This window comes from Mustela nivalis (genome assembly GCF_964662115.1).
Source record: "Mustela nivalis genome assembly, chromosome: 14".
In the NCBI taxonomy this organism is placed as follows: Eukaryota; Metazoa; Chordata; class Mammalia; order Carnivora; family Mustelidae; genus Mustela; species Mustela nivalis.
This window is the reverse complement of record NC_139033.1, coordinates 77,510,579-77,533,458: the sequence shown is the minus strand read 5'-3', so window position 1 is coordinate 77,533,458 and position 22,880 is coordinate 77,510,579. Positions and strand designations below refer to the sequence as shown.

General features: G+C 41.2%; 1 protein-coding gene across 8 annotated transcripts in view; it reads left to right on the top strand.

Moving 5' to 3' along the window:
• The window catches only part of PIEZO2 (piezo type mechanosensitive ion channel component 2), a 451,232-nt gene that overhangs the window by 415,175 nt on the left and 13,177 nt on the right, over positions 1 to 22,880 (top strand). For all 8 annotated transcript variants that reach the window (XM_082697369.1, XM_082697373.1, XM_082697368.1 and 5 more), the window contains 9 exons: positions 1,570 to 1,983; positions 2,299 to 2,557; positions 5,717 to 5,899; positions 9,633 to 9,885; positions 10,831 to 10,963; positions 12,905 to 13,052; positions 13,150 to 13,364; positions 19,525 to 19,683; positions 21,574 to 21,721. In XM_082697369.1, coding sequence (XP_082553495.1) covers positions 1,570 to 1,983; positions 2,299 to 2,557; positions 5,717 to 5,899; positions 9,633 to 9,885; positions 10,831 to 10,963; positions 12,905 to 13,052; positions 13,150 to 13,364; positions 19,525 to 19,683; positions 21,574 to 21,721 — 1,912 coding nt within the window. The remainder of the gene's footprint in view (positions 1 to 1,569; positions 1,984 to 2,298; positions 2,558 to 5,716; positions 5,900 to 9,632; positions 9,886 to 10,830; positions 10,964 to 12,904; positions 13,053 to 13,149; positions 13,365 to 19,524; positions 19,684 to 21,573; positions 21,722 to 22,880) is intronic.

Here is a 22,880-nt window from a genome sequence, read left to right as displayed (position 1 = left end):
TAGACTTGATGTGGGGTTGGCTCTACTGCTCTGAAAACTGTCTAGGGTGATCAATTTCATGACCTTCCTACGAGGCTGTTTAATGGAGGTAAGTCCAAAAAAAAAAAAAAAAAATCCAGTTTGTCTTGACATTCTAAGAGCTTTCTATGTGGCATCCATACTGAAGGCCAAGGTCCTGGGAACATTAAACACATGAGTGGGCACCAAGGGCTCACACAAATGTCCTTCAGTCTTGGGATGTCACAAAGGGCTCTGCCAAGGTCTAGTCATCCATCCATCCATCTGTCCATTCATACCTCCATCCACTCACTTATTGACATGTCTACACTGGTGTCTATGATAAGAAAAATGAGTGCAATCTGTATATTTGAGAATCTCAGTGTTTGTGGACCCTAGATGCTCACGATATGTCGTTCAAATAACAGTACAATTTCGTAGTCTAATACACTATGGCTCTACATCCGCCAGATTCCACAACTCCAGAACATCCTTACACTTCTCCCCTTTGGTGGGCTGGGATGGACAATAAAAACAGGCATGCCATGAATTTCCCTGGTGTGGCTGCTGTACTTTCATTTCCAAAGTCTCCAGCAGGGACTTGACAGAGAAAGTGAGGAGGCCAAGGACTAAAGAAGGAGAGGTACAAGAGAGATGGACAGGTCGCCAGAAACAGAAGATGAAGCTATGTAGGGAAGCTTAGAGAGAATGAATCCCCCCCCGGGGGAACAGGTAGAAGAAAATAAATTGAAGTCTTTGGTGGGGGTGGGGGGGAAGTGGCGAGAGCAGGAGTACACCCAGGGTTGAAGCCAACAGTTCAAAGGGAGAAGGGCTAAGGGTCCACAGCACTGGGGAGAAGAAAATAGGGGTGTTTGCATGTGCCAGGCAAGGATGGCTGGGAGCTGGAGAAAAGGTGAAACTTCAGTCAAATGTGATAAGCACCAGTAAGAAAAAGGCAAAGGATGGGAAAATAGGGAGGAGGAACAGATGTTCAACAAGAATGCCACTTTTTTCTATAAAGAATGCTGTTGTTTAATTTAGCCAATGTTTTATGGTTCCTATCCTCCCCCTTATGGGTAGGGGTGGACCTGTTGTGTGGAACTGAGAGTAGAGTACCTCCCCACCAATACCCACAGACCCAGGCTGGCAAGGCTTCCTGTTTCCATGGGCACCTCCTTTAATAGAATGCTAGGTGTGCTTATGCTAACTCTGTCTTGATTTGGAAATAAACACCAGAACCCATGGCTGTGAGTCCTGACCCAATTCAGACAACCTCTGTGCATAGGTGGGTTTAGCAACTGAGGAGTCATGTCCTGGGACTCGCTCAGGTTTTCAACGATGATGTGTGAGCCCTGTCGGCTTTTGCATTTAAGAGCCTGCGGTCTGTAGGCTCTGTGGACCAGACTGGGATATCCTGAAGGAATAAAGCAGGTGAAATGCAGCCTTGGGGTGGGGTGGGGAGATGGGGTATTTAATTTTCTCTTAATGTTTTTATCGGGGAGCGCTGAGAAGGTGTCTTGAGAGTCCGGAGGATACTAAGACCGGGTGTGTGCCCTCCTTCTCTCTGGACAGCGAGCCCACGCAGTGCACCATGTTGTACTCGCGCCAGGGGACCACAGAGACCATCGCAGAGGTGGAGGCCGAGCAGGATGACGAGGCGGCGGCCGGAGACGCTGACCAGAGCGGGGAGGCCAGAGCAGACATGGGGCCGGAGGAGGCCTCTGAGGTGTCGGAGGCCTCAGAAGTCGGCCTCACCCCGGATGCCGAGCTGCCGCAGTACTCCACCGAAGACGGGGATGTGGAGGCCCCGCCGTCCTACAGCAAGGCGGTCAGCTTCGAGCGCCTGTCCTTCGGCTCGCGGGATGACTCTGCAGGCCAGAGCCACATGGCCGTGAGCCCCGACGACAGCCGCTCGGACAGGCTGGAGTCCAGCATCTTACCACCCCTGACTCATGAGCTGACGGCCAGCGAGCTGCTGCTCAACAAGTAAGAGCCTGCGAGGGCTTCCCTGTCTGCTGTGCTTGGAGACAGAGAAACTCTTACGGAAAACCATCCACCTAGACGATCAAGCACAGAGACCCGGGGTTGGGCGCTTCCATCATAGATCGATAGAACTAGCAAAGGCTGCCCAGAGTAGACACTTGTGCACACATTTCTTTCTAGAATAGGCTATTAGGTTGACTCCACTGGAAATCTGGGGAATGTGGGAAGGCGTGTCGTTGGGGAGGGATCATACAAGGTGGAAATCAGTAATTTGGAGACATGAAGACCCATGTCGTATGATGTTGTTCATTTTAACAGGATGTTCCATGATGATGAGCTTGAAGAGTCTGAGAAGTTCTATGTTGGCCAGCCCCGCTTCTTGCTGTTGTTTTACGCCATGTACAACACTCTAGTGGCACGCTCAGAAATGGTGTGCTATTTTGTGATCATACTCAACCACATGGTCTCTGCCTCCATGATCACCCTTGTGCTCCCCATTCTGATCTTCCTCTGGGCCATGCTGTCTGTTCCCAGACCCAGTAGACGATTCTGGATGATGGCCATTGTCTACACAGAGGTAAGCTTGGGGTAAAACCTTCCTGGAAATCACTTTTGGCACTCACTCTAGACTGCTCTGCCCTGTCTCCAGGACAGTTTAAATAGGACTTTCGGCTAGATGGATGCTCTTAGATAGGCACTCAATTATTACTCACAGCGGTTTAATGCTAGCAATTGTGTATCTTTTCACATTATACACCTCACACAAGATAAGTGCTACTGTCATTCCACTTAACAGAGAAGGAAACAGCTTTAGTGTGACTATATAATTCACCAGAGTTACCCAGCTGGCAAACGGTGGGGTAGGCTTTTGAAATCTGCTCATGCATCCTGTGATATTAGCCACAGAGATCATGTGTTATGCAGAATTAAGTGTGGTGCCTGGTGCTGGTGGATGTCCAGTGAATGGACACTGAATTATACAATACAGTAATCATTGTGAATATAGTTTGGTACAACAGATCTATTTCCCATTTTTTTTTTTTTTGAAATTTGAATTTTTTTTTTAACTTTTTATTTTTTATAAACATATATTTTTATCCCCAGGGGTACAGGTCTGTGAATCACCAGGTTTACACACTTCACAGCACTCACCAAAGCACATACCCTCCCCAATGTCCATAATCCCACCCCCTTCTCCCAAACCCCCTCCCCCCAGCAACCCTCAGTTTGTTTTGTGAGATTAAGAGTCACTTATGGTTTGTCTCCCTCCCAATTTCCCTATTTCCCATTTTTAAGCCTAAAAGCCAGTGTCCACACACCTAAACACAAAGCCATATAAGTACCTACCTAAAAATCTGAATGACAAAAGGGTAAGATACCTTATTTCCATCAAATATAAAGGGACAGGAGACAAGTCTTCCCAATTGTCTAAACCTGCTTTTCAGTCCTTCCTCCATTAAATATATACAAGATCACAAATTCCCATAATAACAATAAAACTGGGAATAAAATGGGAGACTTGATAGACTTTGTGCCTTGGGTTATTGTAGTTCTTTGTGTTCTGGAGTCTATGAATAAGACTGATTTTCTTACGTGGCTCATAAGGGAAAGTTTTTGCTAACGATGATACTATGATTGCTTCCTAAAGGAAAGAACTCAAGGTGGATGTACATTTAGATTCTAGAAATTGTGTTGGTTTATAGGTAGTTCAATAAAATGAAACAAAGTTATTTGTCAAATCATCTCAAAAGCAACAGTTTAAACTATCATGTATCTCTTTTCCATAATAATTATTTAAATACATTTAAATGCTTATAAAAATAAAAGATGTAAAACCAAATTTGTGTCTATTATTTTAAGTAGGCTATCCATCACACTCTTGTCAAAATAATCGCTTTTAAGTATTACTTCCACTACATCACTTTGTGATGTGGGACGTAAATGACTCCCCTTTGGGGAATGGGTCTGTTCTCTCTAACACCTCTGAGTGAGGGAGTTTCTAACCTAGAAGTGGAAGAAGAGCAGGTACGAAGAACTTAGAAAAGGGAACAAGAGCTAATTATATGTAGCTTTCATCATAAAATAAAATTTTCTTTATTAAGTTAAACTGGGTTCTCCATTTTCTCCATCACACCGAGGAGTGAGGAAGTGGAAGATTAACTTGGTGTTAATTCACTCTACAACTTAGACTATGTGCCAAAACCCTAGAACTGTGCTAGGCATGAGAAAAAGAAAATAAGTTCTTTTTTTTTTTTAAGTTGTTTTCTGTTTCTCAATGGCTCACAGACCAATGTGGCAAAATATGTTGTAAACAAATAACTGCCCTATAATATGACACAAAACTGCATTAGAGTATACAAAAAACGATGGATACTGTGCCTCTTGCAGCTTAATGGGTACAGGGAGGAGGCTATCATGGCCATTTATCAGCAGAAGGCATCTTAGACCTGAGTCTTAAGGGATGAATGTAAGGTCACCAAAGGATGGAAAGCAAAGGGAGGTGCAAGTCATTGGGAATAACCCATGCAAAGAAACAAAGGCATCAGATATTCTGTCATGTGCCAGGAATGACAGCTGGATGTGAGGGCTGGTAAGCAGGCTGTGAGTGAACAGCACAGTAGCAGGATCTCAGGAATGTCAACACAGTTTATGCTCAGGACTTTCTCCTCTTGGTATGGAAATATTTGGACAGAGGCATGACTCAGACATACTTATCTTTAGCAAGGTTTTACACAAAATGAAAGTGAAGGCATGGAGACCAGCTAGGAATCTGTCTTAACTGTCTGGGTGAGAGGTCATAGGATGTGAACTTACCCAACGGCGATGAGGCTAAATGAGTGGGTAAATGAGAAGTTTTAGTAAATGACTAAGAGTTTGGGGTGTGAGTGAGAATGGGAAAGGCGATGTGATCTTCAGACTTGTGCTCTGGCATCCGGGATATGGCGGTGCCGCTCAGCATGATAAGGAGCATAGGACTGTTTTTTGCAGAAGCTTGACCGTAAGAAGGAGAGAGACAGGAGAAGAGGTAAAACTAAACTCTAGGTCAAAAGAGGACTTTTAAAATATTTTTATTGATGAATTGCATATATTGCAATTAACCTCAGCTGACACAAATGTTAGCGGTATGCTTAAATGAGGCACATCAGTTTTCTCATGTGTCTTTATCGCAAACAGCCTCGCTACATTTATACCCTGAACTAGTCACCATAACTGGCAAGTCTTTGTTTTATTTACTTTTATTTCTTCTTGAGGAGAACTTCCAGAGATCAATAAAACGGTGAGAAGAAAGAGGTCAGAGGAAAGTGAAAATCGGCCTCAGAACTACCTGAGATGCTCAGGAGGACAACAAATGAAAGCAATACATAAAATATAAACTTCTTTTTGTTCAAGCTTTTCCTCATTACCATTTTTAATAACTGAATAATTATATAAATATCTCATTCAATCAGTATAAATTAGCCAACTCTTCAAAAGTAAAGTCATTTAAGTAGGTGTCATGGGTAACCTGATGGGGCCTCGTGTATGTGCAATGAGAGGCACTAGTGAGAGTAAAATACTACTGTGGGTCTAAAGTCCATGTGAGAATGATAATGTTATTATTCCACATAATTTTGTTCATTCTTATCATCAAAACTAAGAAATGATATTTTAATTTTTTATATCACTGTTTTTAATATATAACCATTTTTAAAAAGGAGTAAAATTTTTTTTTTTCATTTCCATCATCTGTGTGTAGGTGGCAATTGTGGTCAAGTATTTTTTCCAATTTGGGTTCTTTCCCTGGAACAAGAATGTGGAATTGAACAAAGATAAACCTTACCACCCACCTAATATCATAGGAGTGGAAAAGAAAGAAGGTTATGTCCTTTATGATCTCATCCAGCTCCTGGCTCTTTTCTTCCATCGGTCAATTTTGAAGGTACGGCCCATGAACACCTGACCAGCACATGTTGATAACTGCAGCCACCTGTGATATTCCTGGAGAACCTGAACATTAGGATTGGTCATGAGGCCAGAGGGCGAATGAGTGCATCTACTTGTATGCTCTTTTTCTTTTTTTAACAGTTGTATTCATTTAGTGGACATTTTCTCTAATGCGATGTGCTCAGTAATAGAACTTGTTATAAATTTGGGAGAAAATTCCCCCATATTTCTACTTGTGTTATGAACATATCCTACTTAATCCATATTTGTGGGAATTGCTTGGATGGTGTGAAAAATCTTCATGCCTAATACACTAAATTCTGCTCCTTGTTTAAGCCAGAACACAAGAGAGCTACAGTTTAGGAAGTGTCATATTGCCTCTCAAGTCCAACTTCTGCCTACCTTCTTTTAGTAGAATTGCTTTTGTTTGTAACTTCTTGCCATGAAACGATTAGCTTCAGTGAGAGACCATACATTTAATGGTTGAGTGAAGCCCAGAGCTGGGCTTCTTGAAAGCTTATTGAGAAAGCCATTTGTTACACTACTCTGGGAAGACCTATCTATAGGATGGCCTGTCTCAGAGTCAGCAACTCTTGTCATCCCCCTGAAAAAACCATGTGGGTCTTTCTTCTTGTACACTGTGAACTATAAGCTAAGCTTTCAAATATACTGCTCAACTCTAAAAATTAGAAATTGCTGCATAATATACATTTTATGTATAAATGTGCCAATTGTCACTACTTTACTTCCACCTCTTATTTTAACCTCGTCTCTTTTTACAAAATAATCCAATTTCATTTTATCAAGTAGTGTCTTTATTCATTTCTGTTTATTAAAGATTTTGTTTAGTTATTTTACAGGGAGAGATACAGCCAGAGAAGGAACACAGCAAGGGAGCGGGAGAGGGAGAAGCAGGCTTCCTGCTGAGGAGGGAGCCCAATGCTGGGTTTGATCCCAGGACCCTGAGCCAAAGGCAGACGCTTAACAACTGAACCACCCAGGCGCCCTATCGTTCTTTTTTAGAACAAGCTGACATAAGTTAACATACACACACACGCACATGCACACATGCAGACATATGTAACAGTGTGTTCGACTTCTGTCTTACTCAGTATGCTATTTCAAACTGGGCTTTCTCTGCATATTGCTTGATCAGGATCTTAACTCTGTCTTCACCATTTTGCAAAATGTGCTGGTCCCTAACCTTCCACTCAGGGGGAACCTTACCTGGGTCAAGGAGAGTGGTGGGTTTGCAAAGGTATATTATCCAAGGAAACCAGTTAACCAGTATTGAATTTGCCTAAAATTTCCAGTTCTTCTGATAAATTAGCTAAATTCATACAGTTTACTAATTCTTGTTCTGACTATATTAACAAATATAGTAACATCATTATTTTAGTTCTAGAAATTGAAGTTTAAATTTCTGCATTTAAGACATGGTGGCATTATGTTGTATGTCAATTATACCTCAATTTAAAAAAAAAAAGACATGACCGCATAAATCTTGTCATTTCAGAACTCCCTTGCAACTTGTTAAATCCTTTTGTGCAACATTTTAAAAATTTGTGGGAGCACCTGAGTGGCTCAGTTGGTTGAGCATCCAACTCTTGATTTAAGCTCAGGTCATGATCTCAAGGTCGTGAGATTGAGTCCTGTATCTGGCTCTGAGTGGAACATGGAGCCTGCTAAAGAGTCTGTCCCTCTCCCTCTACCCCTCCCAGGCTGCTCACTCTCTCTCTAAAAAAAATTTTTAAAGTTAAAAATTTTTAAAATTAAAAATTTTTATAAATCTTTGGACATTTGGGCTGCCTTTTTACTAATATTTAAATGGTTTAACAGTTATAATTGTATACTTAAAGCATACAATAAGCAAAATGTTGGTGTTTCATATTGATATACTTACTCTGATTTCTTCTTAGAATATTTCATATTTATGATGAATGTATTTGAGGTACTATAATGCTAAAATTTTGGCTAATGAAATGAAAAATAGTTTTTGGAATGACAAATCTTTTCATAAGAAGACAAAACTACCCTACAGCTTTGCAAACCTATTAAACAATGCTATGGAAACCAAACAACTCCAACCATATGGAAATTTCAAAAGCAGTTAAAACTATCCTATTTGGTATGAGTTTCTAGAAATTTTATAAATAATTGGAAGAGTTCACTAACAAATATGCTACTACGAAAGTAGTAAAAGAATCTAAGTATGTTCAAATGTTGGCAAAAGAAGAAGCAACTTTTAAAATGATTTAAAAGAAATTAATAGAAGTTGAAAATTCCCATTATGAAAATCTAGAATGTTTGCTATGTTTATAAGAATAGCATCCATTGAATAACTTTTAGAAATAATGTATTTATATACATTTAAGAAGTCTGTAAATTAGATGACTTTTTCTCTTAATGAATTGATCATTTTCCAAGTTATTTTTTGACCAACTGAATTTTGGCAAATTGGCCTGGAGCTCTTGTCCTCTATAGCCTGTGTCAGAGGGAGGACTGGGCAAGGTCTTAGGGAGTAAATGCATAGCTTGACAGTTTGGGAACCCAGAAGACAGTGGGCTCACTGGGTGGCTTTGAGCTGAAGCAGGAAGTTCATTGGAAGGGGAATTTTCTATCCAGGTAGCATCTTGCACCAGCAAGGTCCCTGGTTTTTCTCAGCCTCTTCTGCTGTCCTTCTTCCTATCTGTCCTACCAGGTCCCTTTGCTTATTCTTTGAAGCAGAATCCAGACTCTGCAGAGTGCATCATAATCCCTGTCTAATATGAGGACCAATATTTTTGGGGTAAAGCATTTGCAGTACTGTTCCTGACTCAGCCATGCGTGATCCAGGGGTTCACATCTTACTGTGTATGTTGACGGAGGGAAGCATCATTATTCAAGTATAGATACTTGGTGAACATGGGGCCATGGGAGTAAATTCACCCACTGATATTTAAAATGCTACTTGTAAGCACAGAGAAGGATGCTCTAGAAAGTGCTTTCACTCAGGAACATGTCAAGTGATTCTAATTTCACCTTTACTCCATCTGCCAAACATTATCTACCTCCATGTCAGTTCATGAGCCATGCTCTTATGATCTACACTCTCTCATTCCCCTTCTACTGCAACCATCATAAACATCGAGATAAAAAGCTTTCTTAGAATCCATTGGTTTTCTCATCTTTTCTCCACTTTACTGCAGTATGAATGACAAAAAAATTATAGTATATTTAAAGTGTACCCCGCAATGATGTGATTTACGAAACACTGTAAAAGGATCCTTTCCATGGAATCCCATCACCTCCCATATGTATCTGTGTTCTTTGGTCTTTTCCTTTATTTATGTATTTATGTATTTATTTAAAGATTTATTTATTTATTTGACAGACAGAGATCACAAGTAGGCAGAGAGGCAGGCAGGGAGAGAGGAAGGGAAGCAGGCTCCCCACCAAGCAGAGATCCCAATGTGGGGCTCGATCCCAGGACTCTGGGACCATGACCTGAGCCGCAGGCAGAGGCTTTAACCCACTGAGCCACCCAGGTGCCTCTTATTTATTTATTTATTTGGTGAGAACATTTAAATTCTAACTCAGCACATGTCAGCTATATAATACAGTGTCACCAACTACAGTCACCATATCTCAGGTCTGGCTTTCTGATCATGGGGGATGAAATACTGTAGGGAAGAATGTAGCTCCCTCCCTTGGAACGCCCCCCTGAGTTGTCCCTTATGCTTTCTCAGTGCCATGGCTTGTGGGATGAAGATGACATCACCGACAGTGGCACGGACAAGGAAGAGTCCGATGATGAGCTCTCCCTTAGTCGTGGCAGGAGAGCCTCCTCCGATTCTCTGAAATCCATCAACCTGGCTGCGTCGGCAGAGTCGGTACACGTATCCTTCCCAGAGCAGCCTTCTGCCGTCCGGAGGAAGCGATCGGGAAGCAGCTCCCAGATATCCCCCAGATCCAGCTTTTCTTCCAATAGGTCCCAAAGAGGTATCTATCACAAGATATCTTTAGGCTAGAGTAACTCCTGAGTTTTCTGGTTCTTCTGGTACTAGCGATCTGGGTCTCCGGTAAAGGGGTTTACTGGGTGCTGTCAAAGAAATATGTTGTGATAAGAGAAGAAAGTACTTTGAAAACAGACAGACCCGAGTTCAGATCCTCTCTCAGCTGTGGGACGGTCACTTCATGCTTCAAAATGTCTGATTCCTTCCCAGGACAAAGACTTCGGGTAATTGTGCAAAGGTGCCAGGACACTGCCCATGTGGGCACATGCTAATTTTTAAGTCACATCCAGAGAATTCTGCTGGGTGTGACCAGAATACTATAAAGCACAATTCATTTTGAAAATATTTTTACATTTAATCAAGGGAACTTTTAGCAAAACTATCTATTTATACTCTTGTTCCTTTCTTATGAACTAGTGAGTATTACCAGCAGATAGACAGGCCCGATAGTTGCCACTCTTGGAGAAAGTGGGTTTTCGTATATATAGTGCTCCTGCCTGAAGCTTTCCAAACACCTGCGTATCCATCTTCGGAATACGCTTTTCAGGCAGACATCAGCAGTCGTCCGATAACCATTTTGCAGTTAGAGAAATCTAGACATGAAAAAGGCCTAGGTCACTGACCCGATCTGGAAACCCCACAACCTGGGGTCCCTTCTTCCAGTATCTTTCTTCCGGGGATAAAGATTCCATAACAACTTCAGAAAGAGTGAGTGTTGGGTGTAGAAGCCCATAGATGCATTTTACTGGGGAGGCAGAGGTGAAACTGCAGGTTCCAAATCCTTAGTCACTGTTCTTGCAGGCACCTGTGTATACCCACCCTCTAAATCCACTTCACGCCATCCCTCCGCCCTGGGGGTCCCAGGGGTTTCTGTGGTTCTTATGTCAACAAACCCATAGCTCAGAACATCTTGGTTTCTTTGTATTTCTAGGCAGCACAAGCACAAGGAACAGCAGTCAAAAAGGAAGCAGTGTTTTAAGCATCAAGCAGAAGAGCAAAAGGGAACTTTATATGGAAAAGCTTCAAGAACATTTAATCAAAGCAAAAGCATTTACCATAAAGAAGTGAGTGCCTGAACACATTTGCGTGGGGTGTTTTATGTTAGGGCCAGGAAGCTGGTATCAGTTGTTTTATATAAACCAGGACTAAAGGGCAGAGAAGTTACTTCTCATATCACAGATATCATCTGCTTAAGGCAGAAGAAAATGACCAGTTATCCCATTGTTCTTAATGGAGATATTACTGACATATAATATCAGGTTAAGTTCAGGTGTACAACATAATGATTCAATATATGCATATGCTGGGGAATGATCACAACGATAGTCTAGCTAACGTTCATCACCACGTATAGTCACAAATTATTTTTCTTATAATGAGAGTATTTAAGATTAATGTACAGTAGAGGATTAATTAACTGTTGTTACCATGCTGCACATTACAGCTCAGGACTAACTTATTTCATAACTGGAAGGTTGTATGCTTTGACCTCCTTCACCCCTTTGCCCAGGCCCCACTCTGACAACAACCAATTTGTTCTCTGTATTTATGAGTATGGATTTTTTATTTTGATTTTTCTTTAGATCCCATATATTAGTGAGATCATATGTTATCTGATAGTCTCTGACTTGTTCCATGTATAATATATATATTTCAATGTATGCCATTGTGTGCGTGTGTGTGTGTGTGTGTGTGTGTGTGTGTGTATACACATTTTTGTTTTCCATTTATCCATCACTGGACACTTAGGCGGCTTCTCTATCTTGGCTATTGTAAATAATGCTGCACTGAACCTGGGGGGCAGACATCTTTTTGAGTTAGTAGTTTTCGTTTCCTTCAGATAAATACCCAGAAGTGGAATTGCTTTCTCATATGGTAGCTCTGTTTTGAATTTTAGGGGGAGCCTATTGTTTTCTACCATGACTGCCCCAATTTACATTCTTACCAACAGTGCACAAGGGTTCCCTTCTTTCCACATACTCACCAACACCTGTTATTTCTTATCTTTGTGATGATAACCATTCTAACAGGTGTGAGGGGATGTGTTGTTTTTAAAAATCAATTTTCAGTGTGATTCATTTTTATATCCATTATGTTTATAAGCACAGTTTTCCTATTTGAAGAATAAATGATTTCAGGATTCCTGGTTCAGGATTTCCCAAGCATCATCATGCTAAAGCCCAACCAGACAGACAGGGGTATGATGTCAAAGTTGGAAGGGACTTAGAGAAACACTCTCAACCAAGAGAGTGGAAACTAAGGTCCTATGTCACACAGCTCATCTCCAACAAAATGCTCACCATCCCATGTCCAAGTGCCAGGGACATAGGGCAGCAGATGAGCCACAGGAATGGAGGAGGTTCTGGAAGGATAGCGCTGAATGTGGGCTCCAAGACCAGGTGGGCCATCCAAACTGAACATGGTCTTGAATTGAAGGCAGAGGCTGGACAGAACAAGGTGTAGTCAAAAGCCCAAGGCACCACCTGGGAACAAGGAGGGGCACAGGACCCAAACAGGAGAAGAGCAGGGACTACCTAATGTGTCCCTGGTGTTTGGGTCAGACTCCAGGTCTAAGCACCGCCATATAGCCCCATACAATTCTCACCCCATCCCTAAGTCTCCGGTCTGCTTCTTACCCCAGTTTTCCAGTAGAGGAAATAAAACACAGAGAACTAGGGAGCATGCTTAGGGGCTCCCAGAGAGGGAGTCATTGAATCAGGTGACAAACCCCCCACCTTGAGACCTGAGACCACTGTTATGCTTCAAGCATGAGAAGAGGCCTGTGGTCTCATCAGCAAAGAGGGCTAGAGTGCCTTCCTTGGCAAGAAATTTGTCTATGCTCTCTGTTAGAGCAGGAGGCCCCTGTAGCCAACTCTGCTGAGCCTGAAGAGGGAGGTGTGACCTGCTTAGAAAGAGGAATGCAGAGGAATGGAATGATGGCAGTATCTGGTCATTCTTCCCACCCACCCCTCCTGAAGCAAGTGCTGGGGGTCTCTGTTTTGCAGGACTCTGCAAATATATGTGCCCATCAGACAGTTCTTCTATGACCTCATCCACCCAGACTACAGTGCTGTGACCGACGTGTATGTGCTCATGTTCCTGGCTGACACTGTTGACTTTGTCATCATCGTCTTTGGCTTCTGGGCCTTCGGGGTAGGTTGGGGACAAAGGCCACCACACGTTCAATGAGTAAGAGGGATGCTGTCCTGTGAAATGCCACTCATGGGTGAACCTGTTGTTTCCTTACCAGAAACACTCAGCAGCAGCAGACATCACCTCTTCACTGTCGGAGGACCAGGTTCCTGGGCCGTTTTTGGTGATGGTCCTCATTCAGTTTGGAACCATGGTGGTGGACCGAGCCCTATACCTGAGGAAGACTGTACTGGGAAAGGTCATTTTTCAGGTCATTCTCGTGTTTGGAATTCATTTCTGGATGTTCTTCATCCTGCCCGGTGTGACTGAGAGGTAAGGTGGAAGCTGGAGACGTGCACTCACTATGATGGGTTATCATCCCATAGGCATGGCCACAACAAAATCACCAGGTACAGATGGAGGCATGACAGAACAGCACCATGGGTTGGAAAAGGGAGAGGTCTTCATCAGCATTAAATTCAGTGTGACTCCAAAATGTGAACTGATTCCTTGAAAGCATTTTACTGCATGTCCATATGTATTCATGGAAATAGGATATTCAGAATGAGAGGAGAGATCTGAGTAAACCAGGATTCTCCCATTGTCATTGTCTCTATACCTTAGTAGACAGAGATGAACTGAGACATGGTCTTACAGGCATTCCTAAAAGGATGAGGATATCAGCCTATGTCATATCAATAGTGGATGAAAAAAAATGGAGACCATTTAGTAGAAGAAAATATAGAGGGCTGGTGGGTGGTGGAGGACAGTAGTGTCTACCACATAAGGTAGTTGTAAACAGCAACGCGACAGTGTTTGGAAAGCACCTGACAGGAAGAGGGTAGGAGAGGGAAGCGTTCATCTCCATGACGCCATGATGCTGCCATTGTTAATAAAGCTATTGGTGCTGGTTAAGATGCACTAGAGATGAGGTCGGAGTGGGAGAGGCACATAAAAAGAGGAGACTAATGGTCGATGGGGAAAGGGCTAGTGAGATCCTTGGAAGTGGCTGGCTCCTGCCTTTCCCTCTGTCTCCTTGGAATCTAAGCTCCAGCCATATTGAACCTCTTTAGTAACTAGAGGGCACCACATTCTCCTGCACCTCAAAGGAGGCTCGCTACTCTTCTGACCCACAACCAATCCACTCTTCTTCCTCACTCTTTAGATTTCCCAGGCTGCCTCCACTGGAAACACTACTTGGGACCAAGCCAGTGCTTAATGCTTGAGCAAATGAGTGGGTTAGTGGATAGAAGAGAAACAAGGGGGACTAGTATAAATGGGAGGTAATGGGAGCAAAGAGACAGCACTAGAGCACGTGGGAGCACCCCTATAATGTAATAATAATGATCAATTTAATTAACATCTCATTAAAAGTCTTCACGTTTAACAGGAAATTTGATCTTTTTATCATAACTCAAGGGTCATCCCTGGCCAAGCCTCATGAATAACAAGCCAATCAGGCTGGCTAACGCTTTTCCAAAGTATGACTAGAAAGTAAGGAAAACTTCTCTCATTTATGTGCTTCATAATTTGACTCAGTTGTCATTCCTAACAAGGAAATTCAGATCTCTTCTGACAATGTTGGAGCTACATGTCTGCTTTCACCCAGTGGGCTAGACTTTGACCTTTTGATTTCAGTGGCAATGCAAATATTTTAAAAGGAAGAATGGAATTAGGATAATTTTCCATGAGTCTGAAGCAGAACTAAGTAAAGAAAGGATTTTTTTTCCCCCAGAAGACTACCAACAGCCCAGTAAGTTTTTCATGCCACACTGTGTATGGGGAGAGTGAACATAGCTTGGCTGATAAAATGATTCAGATTAAGGCAAACTTTTTGTAAAAATACTAGAATTTGTTCATGAGAACATTGTGGATCTTATTTGTTAGTCTTTAAAACAGAATAAATGTGATTTTCTAAATAAACCACATTCAACACCCATGGTAGTTAGATGATGAATTTTGATTATTTCTGTGACATTTGAAAACTTCAACACACATTCTCCATCAGCCTTCCTAGAAACTCTTAATTTCAGAGTGAAAGAGACCTTTAAAATATTTCTAGACCTACTAATTCCACAGATGAAGGTGGGTGAAACCAAACCCAAGAGGGATTCCCAAAGTCACTCAACTAGCTAGTAGTGAGATCAGATCCCAATCACAGACCTCTTGACCCAATTGTTATGCTACACCTCTCTTCCCATGGGGAGCATTCTATACTCACTTCCAAGAAGTTTTGTTATCATAATATAACCTACTATTCATTATGCACTTATGAAAAGAATTTAATTTTTTCACCCCCAGCAGAGAGCTCCAGAACATCGATCTTGCCCTGTCTCGATAGAACAGTCCTCAACAAAGACTGATGTTTCCAGGACCATGGCAATGGCGAAACCCGAGAGAATCCTTTAGCAGGATCAAATCACCAAATAGTTGGGTCGTTCCCACTTGTATGAGTTTCTTATTGATGCTGTAACAAATTACAACCAACTAAGGACTTAAAACAAAATAAATTTATCACCTTAAAGTTGTATAGGCCAGACGTCTGATACAGTTCTCACTCGACTAAAATCAAGGTGTTGGCAGGGCTGCATTCCTTTCTAAAGGCCCTCGGGTGGGTCGCCGGGATGGCTCGATTGGTTAAGTGACTACCTTCAGCTCAGGTCATGAGCCCAGGGTCCTGGGATCAAGCCTCACATCGGGCTCCCTGCTCAATTGGAAGCCTGCTTCCTCCTCTGTCTCTGTTTCTGCTCTCTCGCTCACACTCACTCTCTCTCAAATAAATAAATAACATCTTGAAAAAAATAAAATAAAATAAAATAAAAAAATAAAGTCTCTGGAGGAGAATCCCTTTACTTGTCTTTTCCAGTTTCCGGAGATGCCTTCCTTGGCTCATGGCCCCACCTTAGCCTTCAAAGGCAACCTCAGTGCATGGAGTCCGCTTCTTATTGCATCATTCTGAACATTCCTCTGCCATCTTGGCTGCTTCTGAGCACAGCGGAGAAAGATTTCTCCCTTTAAGGGCTCATTAACTAGATTCAACTCACCTGGATAACCCAGGCACTCTCTCTACCTTGAACACCTTAACCAATATCAAGTATAAAGTCTTCTTTGCCATGAAACAATACATATGCATAGGCTCTGGGGATTAAGCAATAATACCTTCCAAACCAAACAGAGCTGGAATGTTTTTTAAAATGACTGAATGAATGAAAACTTCTTTTGTGCATATTGAATTGCATAATCAATTCAATTTTTCATTTATTGAGCACCTGCTATGTCCAGGGCAGTAGACCAGGTGAAAAGGGGCATCATGTCCCTGTGACTAAAGCAAAGACGTGGCCCTTTGTGGGAAGGACGACACAATGACTTCCATGGATTGAGGCACTATGATAAATATTTAAAAGTTTGACTGCAGTTGTACACCTAAAACTAATGTAATGTTGTATGGCAATAATATCTCAGTTTTTGAAGTAATAAAAACTTAGGAAGTTATCAAACAGTTCCATCACCCAGAAACTCTTCTTGTCCATTGTAGGCCCCTTCTCCCTCACGTCTAGCTTCCGGGACATGCATTTTCTGTTCTGTTACAATTTTGCCTTTCCCAGAATGTCATATGAATGGAATCACACATTCGATGGCCTTGAAGGCTGGCTGTTTCCACTTGGCATAGTGTATTTGATATTCATCCCTATCGTGGCCTGTGTCAGTACTTAATTATTTTTGTTGGTCAGTAATATTCTATCATATAAATGTTCCGAAGAGTGTTTAAGTATAGAAAAGTTTAAGGACATTTGGGTTGTTTTTACTTCCTTTTTTAAAGATTTTATTTATTTATTAGAGAGAGAGAGAGAGGGAATGAGAGACAGAGAACATGAAGAAGGAGGGTCAAAGGGAGAAACAGACTCCCTGCTGAGCAAGGAGCCGCATGGGGGACTCAGTCCTGGGACTCCAGGATCATGACCTGAGCCAAAGGCATTCACTTAACCAACTAAGTCACCCAGGTGCCCGAGTTGTTTTTACTTCTTTGGTAACTACAGATAAAGCTGCTATAAACATTTTTTGAGAATGGCCGCAGAGATCATTTCTGTCTCATCTCATGGCCTCACCTCAATGGTCATTCCTAATGCAAAGGATTGCCCTATCTTTATTTTTGGATATTTAATTCAAGATATGTTAGGATCGGTGAGCCTTGAGTCTTCATTGCCAGCATGTCTGTGACAGAACACATTCATGACATTTCAAGCCCTATGCTGCCATCACTTGTTAACATGAAAATAATTCATTTGTTCTCCAGATATTGTTACTGAAAACTTAATTCATTATTGTGCAAAAGAAAACATTCATTAATAGTCATATTATCTAAATCCTTTCAAAACAGGAAAAGTGTAAGGGAAGGTACACATTGGAATTGGAATTTCTGTATGGTTCTAAAGCATACAGAAAAAAATTATGGCTACTGGTTATAATATTGAGCATCAGGAAGCTCTGGTGTTTTGAATAATTAATCTGAAAAAAATGGCATTTCTTGTGTATATGCATATGATCTAGTGTACAGACTTTCATTAGGTGCCTACAGTCTACAAAGCCCTGTGTGGCCTGTGCTCTGGGCGATGGAGAGATAAGTAAGGCATGATTCCAGCCTCCAGCAATAAAAAATGGAGAGATCACCAAAGAAATAGGTCTTTCAGTGTGGGACAATCTTAATGTCCTTAATTAGATCTGACACAATTACTTCAGTAACTACAGATTAACTATGATTTATTCCAACTTGATTCATTTTAAGGTTGTAGGAAGGGAAAGGTTTGTTTGTTTGTTTATTTGTTTGTTTTTAAGTTTTTATTTAAATTCCAGCTAGTTAACATACAGTGTAAAATGAGTTTGGGGTATACAATTTAGTAATTCAGCACTTAACATACAGCACCCAGTGCTCATCATAATATGGGTTGGTCCTTTTACAAGGACTAGAAGACAATACAGTTTTAAGTCTTTGATTATAATTTTGATAAATATAGAGTTTTTCCTCATGCAGTTATTGTACAAATTATTTGTAAAAGCCAAGGGCATTTCCCTGCAGAGTTAAAAGAATGTTTTTTCCTACTACAGTGCCAATAGATACAACCCCAGGAAGGAAGAGGAAAGGGATGGTTGAGATGGGCTCTCTCTAAGGTTTCTGATGTGTTTATTAATAACTTGTCAAGTGCTAGATCATGGTCAAATATTTTTAATTTATTAGGAACTGAAATACCAAAGCTGGTTTCTTCACAGCAGAGACACTTACAAGCAATATTTTTGAGGTTTCTACGTATTGAGATCTCCATGGAGGTTACCAGGCCCCTGGGACACAAAGATTCAAGTGTTCCTGGACGGTTCTTGTATCTGGTCAACTAAATAGCTATTTTCAGCTAAAAGAAAAAAAAAAAAAAACACGTCTTCTTCTAATGTCAAAATTAAAAGTTAACAAAACAAATCCAAAATACAAAAAGTAATATACTGGTGTAATATACTGGTGTAAAAAACTTTACACTTAATTTTAAACCCAGGGAAAATGATACCTGCCTAGTGCTTGCTGAGTCAAAAGTCTTATGTTTCATTTCCTTTTAAACATATATTGACCATGTCTAGTATTCTTGTAGAATTCTGCCTTAATCCAAAGTTTAAAATGGTCCTGTGGCTCACCATCCTTTGAAAAGTGTTTCAGATTTGTTTCTGGTGTGAAATTTAGTTCCACCAAGTTTTTCCTCCAACTTATCCTAGCATTTATGAACTGTCCAGCACTGTGGGTCTCTTCATCAATTATTCCCCATGAGAAGGGACTGTGATCTCTCTTGTTCGAGGCATCATTAAGAAAAGAATGTTAGATCATGGAATCATAGATTTTCAGAGGTAGGGAAAATCTTCAAATAAAGTCATGGATGTCTTGGGCATGATGTCTTGAGGAGTAATTGCTATGGTTTATAAACACAACTGGAACCCACATCTGGTTTTAAACTTTGTTAATCCATGACCTCTCTCTCTCTCTCTCTCTCTCTCTCTATATATATATATATATATATATATATATATATATATAGCAAAAACAAAACAAACAAAAAAATGAGGGGAGGAGGTAATTCACTTCTCAGAATACTTTCTCCTACATCTTCCATTTATGGGTCCTTTTGTAGTAAAAAAAATGCATTTTTTGATGAGCTTTGATTTGGAACATGGTAGCATCATCTTCCATGTTGGGAGAAAATATTAGTAAATTTGCTTAAAAATAAATGAATTATGGTCTAAAAACTGAATAATGCACTAATACATTGGAGGCACCGTTTATATATATATATTTTTTTTAATTATTAGATTTTCTTACCTTACTTTTTGCCTTTGAAGTGATCTATATACAATTGAATTGACTCTAAGCGCCAGAGGGTCAATTAGGCTTTTCTTTTTTTAAATTAAACTGATGTGATGTTGTAGCATTATTTCACTTTCCTGTGTTTTTACATTTTAGGAAGTTCAGCCAGAACCTGGTTGCTCAGCTTTGGTACTTTGTGAAATGTGTTTACTTCGGGCTGTCTGCCTACCAAATCCGTTGTGGCTACCCAACACGAGTCCTTGGAAACTTCCTCACCAAGAGCTACAATTATGTCAACCTCTTCTTGTTTCAAGGGTAAGGAAGGACACTCTGTATTGCCACAGACAGTCATGGAGGGGAGGCTGGTAAGAAAAAGACATTCATTTTCCTCAAGAAGAAATAGGAAGGTGCAGAACACTGGCATAGCAATATGGAGCATCCCAGAACTCTTCACGATGTTCGGCAAAAGACATATGCCTCTTTAAATAACTTTCTGTGGATAATTGACATACATCTGGCCAGTATGTCCTTCTAAAATCAGCCACATGGCTTAATTTTCTATTGCTGTATCCTGAGTAATTAGTGTGGTAATATCTCAAGATGAAAAATAGGGATATATGATCTTTAAGTATTAATATATTTCTGGGCACAATAGAACAGAAATTTGGAATCTGGACTCTTTCAAAATACCATTGGGATTTTGTGTTTACGATAAGTGCCTCCATTGACAAGGGCCATTTATTCTACCTAGCGTCAAACTAAATGCCACATGGCTTGCTTGTTCCTGATAGTAAGTTAGCTACTCAAATGAAGCATATTGGCTCTTTGTTGAGGATTTCTTTGGTAGAAGTTCCTCTCTGTTCCCTTGGAATTGTACCAGAGCATAAAAGGCCAGGCTGCTCATGGCACTGCTGGCTTCTCAATTGTACCAGACATAGGGATAGTGACGTAGTCACAAAAGAGCTGTCGAGCATGCTCGCTGAGTCACTTGGTGTTGGTCTGAGGATGGCCTGGTATTTCTTCCAGGTGTTGGATTAGTGTTCACTTGGCAGAGCTGAGTGGTCTAGGGGAAAGGCCATGAGGTGCACCTGGGTTCTGCAGCCGGAGAGAAGCTCTGTGTTAGTCAAGAAACAAGGAACAGCCTCCAGACCCAAGAGGAGCCCAGGCCAACCCATTCCTAAATACAAGAAACAAAGCCAGAATCTTATTAAACTTGGGCACCGACTAAGTCCACCAGGTGTGGGCTCTACTGTGTGCCACCAAACACTTGTCCTGCTCCCTCTGACAGCAGTCATTTGTCCTCATCTTTCAGGCACCAGCTACCTAACTTTTCCTAGCTCATTCAGCAGCAAAACCCCAATGTTCAATAATCCTCTGACCAACAAATTCTCACAAGCAAATGTTTAAAAAAGTAAAATTATGGAGTTTCTTTGCAGAAGATATGTTCTTAAGTATAGAAAATCCTAAAGACTCAAACAGAGAACTGTTGAAAGTAATCAACGAATTCAGTGTAAATTTGCAGGCTGTAAAATCAACACCCAGAAATCAGTGGTGTTTCCATATGCTAAAAACAAAATATCGTGGGGGAAAACAACAACAACAACAAAGAAAACTATCTCGTTCACAACATCGCCGAAAACAATGAAATATTCAGAGATAAATTTAATCAAAAAGATTAAACCCCTACAAAGCTTTGGTGAGGGAGAGGACACCTTCAAATGTATTTAAAAAGGGAATCCTGGGGAGCCTGGGTGACTCAGTCAGTTAAGCATCTGCCTTCGGTTCAGGTCATGATCCCAGGGTCCTGAGATCGAGCCCTGGGATCCAGTCCCTGCTCAATGGGCAGTCTGCTTCTCCCTCTCCCTCTGCCCCTCCACCCACCACTTGTGCTCTCTCTCACCCTCTTTCTTGAATAAATAAAAAATGTTTAAAAAGAAAAAAAAAATAAAAAGGGAATCCTAATTTGTTAAGACCATCAACAAAAAGAAAAAAAAAAGAAAAATGAATGGGCAATACTAATTTATACATTGACTCATGATGGAAAGAGTTTGTAATCCCAGTTGTATTTTACCATAAGAGTCACCCTGAGAATTGTTTCTGAGACATAAGGCTAAGATGACAGAGAACTACAAGAGCTCCTGGGGTTGAGAGGGTGATGGGGGCCACCCCACAACTATCTGTCTAACAAGATGTGGCTTCTGGCAGGTTCCGCCTCGTTCCGTTTCTGACGGAGCTGAGGGCTGTGATGGACTGGGTGTGGACAGACACGACCTTGAGCCTTTCCAGCTGGATCTGTGTGGAGGATATCTATGCTCACATATTCATCCTGAAATGTTGGCGGGAGTCCGAAAAAGTAAGCCAGAAAAATGCCTGATCCCTTTTTGTTTCCCTTCCATCCAGGCTGGTTATGAGATTAATGTGAACCTCTATAAGTTTTATAGCCAAATAAAGGGGGACAGGGGGGCAGAAACAGTGAGGATCTTTAAGTGTTCCATTGGTTTCCACCCCCTGGACTTGGGAATTTTGGACTCACTGTTGCCTTTAGTCAGCAATAGCGTCCAGATGTCTTCCCCTTTTGGCAAATGTATATTGTAGTTATTTTTAAAAGAAGAAATGATATATTGCTGTGTGACCCAATAATTCTTAAATGGCTCATTGGGGAGCAGAAGGGAATGTGGTACGGTAGAGAAAAGTGAGGTCAGGTGGCTTGGACTCAGGCTCACCCTCTGACTCATTCTTTGATGAGCGACAGGACAATATGACTTCTTTGTACAGAGGAAATTGAACTACAAATATTTGCTTATTCTGTTAGATTGAATATTAAGATTTAAATATGGATAGGATTACTGTTATTTATTGGATTTTTTCACAAGTTTAACATCTGAAACAGGAGTCTGTTGAATAATAGCAACAGGACCGCTCAATGATAATTAGCTGAGGTGGTATAAAATGTCTTTTTTTCCTTTTCTCCGTAATACTCTCTTTGGAAAAGTTTCCTCTAGTCTATATACTTTCTAATATGTTCTGTTGCTGCTTCTAGGAATTTCAGCTTCACAGGGCAGGGGCCCACTGACCTGTGGGCCCTATGTTTATGGGGTTTGTGGGAGTGAAGGAGATATGACTGGCAGTAAACTTAAAATCATAGAGCTTGTACTGATTTTTAAGGAACAGAAAAACTGTTAAAATGTCAGAATATGGTGGGGTGCCTGGGTGGCTTAGTCAATTAAGTGGCTGCCTTTGGCTCAGGTCATGATCCCATAGTCATGGGATTGAGCCCAGCATTGGCATCCTGCTTAGCAGAGAATCTGCTTCTCCCTCTCCCTCTGCCTGCCACTCTGCCTACTTGTGCTCTCTCTCTGTGTCAAATAAATAAATAAAATATTTTTTTTAAATGACAGAATATGAGATATATGAGAGCTGTTCTACCAAAGGGACTTTGAGGGTAACAATCATGTTGACAAAGGACCTGGAAATCATAACAAATGAAGAAGAGGAGAAAGAACCAAGAATTG